The sequence below is a fragment of the Solanum tuberosum genome, unplaced genomic scaffold (genome assembly GCF_000226075.1).
Source record: "Solanum tuberosum cultivar DM 1-3 516 R44 unplaced genomic scaffold, SolTub_3.0 scf00300, whole genome shotgun sequence".
NCBI classification, from domain to species: Eukaryota; Viridiplantae; Streptophyta; class Magnoliopsida; order Solanales; family Solanaceae; genus Solanum; species Solanum tuberosum.
In genome coordinates, this window is record NW_006239221.1 from 550,409 (window position 1) to 557,768 (window position 7,360).

The 7,360-nt window shown below is 38.2% G+C and overlaps 1 protein-coding gene across 2 annotated transcripts; it reads right to left on the reverse strand.

Moving 5' to 3' along the window:
* Positions 1-638: 638 nt before the first annotated feature.
* Positions 639-6,861, reverse strand: LOC102588627 (116 kDa U5 small nuclear ribonucleoprotein component). 2 transcript variants are annotated; one of them, XM_006359461.2, is made up of 11 exons: positions 6,753-6,861; positions 5,730-6,483; positions 4,337-4,405; positions 3,058-4,251; positions 2,815-2,913; positions 2,581-2,739; positions 2,382-2,467; positions 2,107-2,305; positions 1,578-1,688; positions 1,277-1,483; positions 639-1,180 (listed from the first exon to the last, which is right to left on the reverse strand). In XM_006359461.2, exons 2-11 carry the CDS (start codon positions 6,468-6,470, stop codon positions 1,082-1,084), a joined length of 2,964 nt encoding a protein of 987 aa, XP_006359523.1. In that variant the 5' UTR covers positions 6,471-6,483; positions 6,753-6,861; the 3' UTR covers positions 639-1,081. The 2 variants fall into 2 exon arrangements, with proteins under 2 accessions (XP_006359523.1, XP_006359524.1); XM_006359462.2 differs by having other exon boundaries at positions 6,730-6,860.
* Positions 6,862-7,360: the final 499 nt, after the last annotated feature.

Genomic DNA, 7,360 nt, shown 5'->3' on the forward strand with positions numbered 1-7,360 from the left:
CGTACGAGTGCTAGCCAGTGGCGGATGTAGTTATTTAGCTATAGGTTCATCTGAACCTAGTACTTTCAATGAAAAAGATATTCATTTGAACCTAGTACTTTCAGTGAAAACATACATTTATGTATGAAAAATTACTTGTATTGTAATAAATAAAGATTGAGCTCATAATAAAGATTGAGTTTCATAGAGAGCTTAAATCTTGGATTCGCCTCTGATGTTGGCTACCTCAAGCTTGGTTCACTTCTTTTAAGTACTAAGACGCTCAAATCGCGATGCAAAGTGAGGGGTTATCACTTCATAGGTGAAATCATGTGTTGCACAGAAATTTGTGTTCCAATTATGGTGCACAAAGTACTTTCAACTATTATTGAAGATGCAAAATAAGTAAGGACTCTTTTTATCTTTCATTCATTCAATTTTCTATTGGAGTTGAATCCCTACAATAGAATACATAATTCAATTTTGATTTAATCCAAAAATAAATCAGGGTATGACATTCTCATCCACAACCGGGATCAGAAAATTCACCTTAAAAAAAAGGTTGTCTAACTTAATGCAAGCATCAATAACTGATTCCACAGCTCAAACCATGACCTATAAGGTCAAAGGAAGATGAGTTTAGCATTGATGCTCGGCGCTCGCCTTCAATTCCACTAAAATAGATATATAAGAAAAAGGAAGTTCTGGTACCGTGGACAATGAACTCAATCTTTAGTTTACATAGAATTCAAAGAAGATGCGAAAAGAGGATAGAGTAAGAATTTGAACTGTTACCCAGTCATTCACTACAATTGAGCATACAGAATCCTCATTCTCAATGCCAGAACCTACTCTGTGACAGAAGAAACCGACTCAAACACTCGGAACATGAGAGCAAGGAATCACCCAACAAATGGGTCAGCTCAAGAACGTGAGGGAGGTCAGAACCATACATGATTTGGACTGCCAATCTGCATTGGAATATTACCTAATGTGGTTCAAGGAGCTCAATGATCTATACCTTTCAAAAGGCTGTTCGCAACATGACATACAAAAGGAATGCACCTTAAGCACAAATACAGAACCATCTCAACTAAATTATCTACATCATCTGCAGGTGAAGATCTGCATCCTGCTGTGCAAGCTCCACCATCATAGCCTCGTCAAAGAACTTGTTGATGCTCACGTCTTCACTCATTCCCTGGAAAGGAAAGGGATAGATTTATCAAATCGTTGTTCCAAAAACGTCAAGGGTAAATAACTTTTCCATAACTCAATTTCCTGCAAGAATGTATACCTTTCTACGCCTTGTCTTCACCATGAACTCACGAGCCAGATGTTGGATTGGGGCAGGCTCCAGTGGTCGTAGAACAATGCTCTTGTCAAGAGGATCCCCAGGGACAATAGCCCAATGATCAAATACTGAAAGACAAAATGCCTGCCCTTGGGTGTGATACCTCAAGTCCGTTTCAAAACCAAAGGACTCAATAACCGGTAAAAATGCCTGACAAAGAAGAGGTGTGCACATGAGAATCCATGCTATAACATGAAAACATTGTATCAATAATCAAAGGTGCTATAGATATTTGAAATCAAACCTTGACAATGTAGGCAGGGGTTCCAGGTTGAGGAACATCAGCAGTAACGTGTCCACGCCTACGAGACAACACGGTGTATATAGCAGAGAGACAATCCATGGGAGTTTGGATCTGAAAGCAAGACATCAGAAAGTTAGCCCTAGTTTCACATAAGAAAACATCTCTAAACAAAATTTGATTGAAATTTTATATCCCTATTTCTGTAAATAATTGAGAACCTAACCAGACTCAACATTTGTACTTTTCTTGTCAATTTGAACATAGTATAAACCCAACAGGAGTGTCACTAATATCCTGTTGTGACAGTTCCGCTGTTCACTTTTTTCCTAATATATATGGGCATAGATTAGAGAAGCAGCTCTAAGTCTCTAACACGTAAAACAATGTGTTTTACACAGCTCATAGGTACATTTTTAAACCCCCTCTCCCCCCTCCCTTCTTATTTTATATTGGTGATCCAAAGAACTTAATAAACAATTAATCATGAAAACATTACCAAATAAAAAAAAACTTAAGACAAACAGTATACCTCCACATAATACACAGGTTCCATAAGTCTGGGTGTTGCCATAAGGAAAGCAGAGTAGGCTACACGTCGTGCAGTTGGAATAATCTGACCTGTTCCACGATGCAACGGCTCCGGTGCAATCTTCGCATCAACGATCTTGAATTTAACATTTCTAATGGGCTCATCGCAGAGGGGTCCTTCCCGAGCTCCCCATTGAAACCTATTCACATTTTGTTAATTTTGTTAGTCCAGCATCTGGGTCAGGGAAAACCACAAAACTAAGAAATTCAACTTACCCCTGAACAATGGAATCTTTAACAGCATTCAACAAGCTCTTGTCGACTTCACTTGAGAGTGTATCATCCAATAAGATGTTAGGCCCCTGCAAATATATTTGAAGTGTCAAAACAGAATATGTTCAACTAAAGGATAGAAGCAACCATTAGCGGAAGTTCAAAACAGCTAAGTGGTAATCTAAACTATGTAACATCTGACCTGCTTATCAGGTCCAAATGCCCAAATAGACCGTGCAGCAAGAAGATCCCAGTCATATTTGGTCTGGAAAAATTCACCTAGTTTCTTTCTAGGCCAATCTATGCTTACAACACCGTTCTCGATATCCTCAGCAAGTCCTCTCTCCAGTGGTTCAGCAATCTACAAGATATAAAAGTAAGCAACGAGGAATGCAATTTTCTCATCTTGTACAGAATAAAATATTAACAGACGAACCATGGTGATTTTATTTTTCTTGTTAGGTGTTTCAGCAAAACATTTCATTGAAGACGACTCCACCACAGTTTCACAGAATGAGACAACTGGATCAGCCACCTGAATGTTGCGCACACAACAAAAAAAACCTCAAGATTAGTTAAGTTTGACAAAAAAGTCCTAAATATCAACAAAGTTTGTATTTGTCCTGTAACAAGTAAAAACTGGCAAAGGCAAGTACAGAAGAGAAAGTTATAAAAGCACCTTCACTTCCACCTCGGAGTAAAGCTCCCTAAGGTCCTTCATTATGGAATCTAGGTACAATTCACCAGTACCTAATATTGTGTGTTCACCGGACTCTTCAACCTTTGTGATTGCAAGAGGATAACTCTTGCTGATTTTCCTAAGCCCCTCCACCATTTTAGGCAATTCGCTAGGATTCAAAGGTTCAGTTGCTGTTTTCACCACGGAAAGAGTATTAAACTGGAGGGGGCGAAATATGTATACATCCTCATCAAATTCCAAATTACAAAGAGTAGCAGTTTTCATGATTGAGGCATCCACTCCTTCAATCAGAACCCATGCACCTGGAGGAGCCTTACTTATGGGTATCCTGTATCTAGCTTGATATACCCACAGCTTTGTAACTTCTTTTACAGTCATATCCTCTTCATCATCAGGTGAATAGCCCTCACCCAGAACACGTACTGTCTGCCCTGTCATTATTTCCCCGCTGTAAACCCTACCAAAAGCATCAAAAACGCTACAATCTGGTTTCGGATACAGCTTAGTCACATTAACCATCAACGGGCCAGCGGAATCACAATTCTCCATTGCTTTGTAAATTGCTGAATCCTTTGGACCCGTGTATATGTGTTCCACTTTCCTAGCAGCAGCAGCTTTAGCAGAAGGGATGTGATGAACCAACATGTCAGTAAACCCAGTGGCAGTTCCAAATACAGCACTGCAAGCCAGCCTCAGCAGAGGCCTTACATTTAGACGGTAAGCTGCATTGCTTAGTGTCACCCCAAGTTCTGCTAGGGTTGCTTCAACACTCTTCTTGTGCTCTCCGATCACTTGGCTATAGATTTTGTAAAGAGGTTCAAGAACAAACTGAACAAAAGATCTTTCAACCCCACTTGCAGGCGGTTTCTTCTTGAAACTTCTTGTATCAGGATCAAAGTAGAAGTCCCCCCAAAGCCGCGAAGCAAACTTGTTGGCATCAAATGCAATTCCGTGAAGCTTAACATACAGTTTGGCAAATGACTGCAGAGTGAATGACCATCCTGCTGTTGCACTTGCAAAGCAGACATTCCCTAATACAGGATCAATTACTTGTGCATTTCCAGCTGTGGACGAGGCAGCTGTAATTTGATTGTTGACTGTTTCAACTATGTGCTTTAATTTGAAGTAGGCGTCCTTCGGTGGCAATTTAAGCTCAGTTATCAATCTGTCAACCTAAAAGGACAATATAAATTATTAGAGGTAACAAAGTCTCAACATTACTAGAATCTTCACCGGGTTTATGTGAAAGAAAATATACCTTGTTGATCACAAGAACAATCGGAATACGTTCTAGAATCGCATGCCTAATGGCCCTTTCTGTATTTACCTGTCACCAATGACATAAGCAAAAAATGTAAGTGATCTATCTATCCACTATCTAGTTAACATATACCAGATAAAGTCTAGATAGAACTCAATTATAGCAAATACGGTTTCCATATATAAAAACAAAAAAGAAGATGTAACTTTACCACCTAGCTCGTCTACCTGATTAACTTAATCCAACTAAAACCCACCATACCCCATATGATCCCCAAAATTTTGGTAATACACTTCCTTAAACTGCAAAGCCTCCCAGAAAACACATAACAAGCAACTTACATCAAGAGCAAGTGATAATCACCATGTCCTGCATATATCACAACTTCCATTAATCTATACACTCAGCCCCACATACCAGCTAGTTTAGAGTGTCCCACTCTCCATTGGGCACAAGACAATATAGTATATGAATATATAATGCACTTCATTTGTTGAATGTTTTATCAGGCTATTTAAATCTCTATACATCGCTTTAAACTTCTACACTCCTAACTCCCTGGCATTAAGAAAAAATATTTTCCAAAACATTGTTTTATATATAGTACCAAATCTAATTGACAATACTTCTGACATTTTTTCCAAATGTAAATTGTGCTTAAAATTAAGGTGTAGACATGTATGCTGTTATCTCTTTTGTGGAGGCTTAGTACTCTATTACTTGATTAATTAGTTGTGAAGACACCTGTTAGATCTTATCTAGCAGCTATGTGATTCCCACAACAATGTCTGAATTCCAGCAGATGGCAAGATTGGCAGTTCAGAATCACTGTACTGGATACTGCAGGGCAGAAATAAAATTACTAACTTATAATGTATAAAGACTAGCTACTATTACAGTAGAGTCATCCCAAGGAATATAAGTTGACTTTCCAGGATAGATCTGCTTAGATATACTGTCTACAGTCTGCATGGTATACATACGAGTTAAAAACTATATATTTGGTTGCAACTCACAAACTCCACCACATACAGAGTAGGCTGGCAACTCAAGGTCACCATCCGTATAAAACAAAACCAGTTTTTAGAAGCATATGCTTTGATGGCTATACCTTCTAGCATCCTATACAAACTTTGCCTCATGCTCTGAAACAAGTAAGAGACTGTTTGGATGGGCATATATGCATAAGTCATAAATTAAGAATCCTAACTTATGGCTTCTGCATTATTTTTGTTATTTTGGCTTAAAAGTACTAATTTATCCTACTCAAATACTACAAAAGTGCTTCAAAACTATTTTTGATTAAAATCACCTAACAATCCAAACATGCTCTAAGCTACTAGGCTATCATTTGAAAGTGAATTAACTGTAGAAATGAAAAAGAACTTACCATCACTCCTTCAACTGCATCAACAATCAAAACTGCCCCATCTGCAAGTCTTAAAGCAGCGGACATTTCATCGGAGAAGTTGACATGGCCGGGAGCATCCATAATGTTACATAGGTAAGACTTTGAATTGCTGTCTTCCAAGACTAGTGACATAGGAACAGACTTAATTGATATCCTCCTCTCTTGCTCATCTATTCTTGTGTCTGTATACCTCATATGCTTCTCACTGTTCTGATCAAACGTAGATATATGGTGTGTTTGTTCCACCAGCATATCCATAAACAAAGTCTTCCCGTGATGTATGTGTCCCACTAGAGCAACATTTCTAACCAATGCTGGGTTCGACATCAGACCTAAGAGAAACTGAGTCGAAACATAAGTGGACGAATCCTTCACCCCAAGTTCAAACTTGAGATTCTTCACCGGTTTAATTATTGGCATTTCAAGTGGCTGTTCATCTTCATCCATGACCAACGTCTCAACTTCTTCACCATAAACCTCTTCAGCTGTTGGATAGTATTTCTTGTCTTCAGCAAGAATAACTTGGTTATCCATATCAATATCATCTTGAGTGGCAAGCCATCCATTTGACGCACCAGGCTGCTCACCATCAGATGCAACTCTCTCATCATCACTCCTATCGGGAAGCTCATCGTCTTCCTCTTCCCTATCACTTTCCTGATCAGACTCTATTTCAGGACCAATATAGTTCCCAAATTCATCATATAAACTATCATCCATATCTCTTTACTACCTGCTTAAGCAAAATAATTCACTTACCTTATTAATTATCAACTAATTCAAATAAAAAACTCAGCCGCAGAAAAACACAATTTTACAAACGAAACAAAGCCGAAAACTGGAGCATTATGCACAGCTAAAACTTATCAGTCGAAAATTTCATTGTTAAACCACAACTAGCAAATATTTTTAGGCTTCTAAAAAGATAGGGTTTAAAGGGATGAACTGCGCAAAATGGTACGGAAGATCAATGACTAACTTGATAAAAGGAGTGAAGAGTACCGCTAACTCGATGAACTGCCGGAGATACGACGGAAGACGGAAGACGGCGGCGCAGCGGTGGTTCAAGTGAGTTTTCAAGGAGCTTCGAGCTACTGCTTTGTAGTGTTTGGGAAAAAAGTATTTCAATTTCCAGTCTTCTAATTTGGGCCTAAATTGGATCCAAATAATTGGGCTTTGATTATTTTTAGAGAACTTGACCCATTAAAATCAGATACTTTATTCGCGCAATTAAATATTTCATATCTAGTCGCTTGTTGAGTAGATCTAGTATATATAGATATACAACAACTAGGGGTGTCAAATGGATGGGTTGGGTTGAAATTGGTGATATTAAATGGGTTGAAATAGAAATCGGGTTGGGTCTTGACCCGCCCAATTTGACCCGATTAATCTCAATAATTTTAACATAGTGATATTTAACTTTTATAATCACAATTCAAATTTCAGCTCAAGATTTTTTTTAAAAAAGTAACAAATGGATAGATAAATCCTAAAAGATGTTAAATATATAATAATCCATACCTTTAATATAGGAACATATCTTAGTAAAGAGTTTTAAAACAGGTTGAAATTGGAGATTGAATTGGGCTCAATTGAGGATTCTCTTA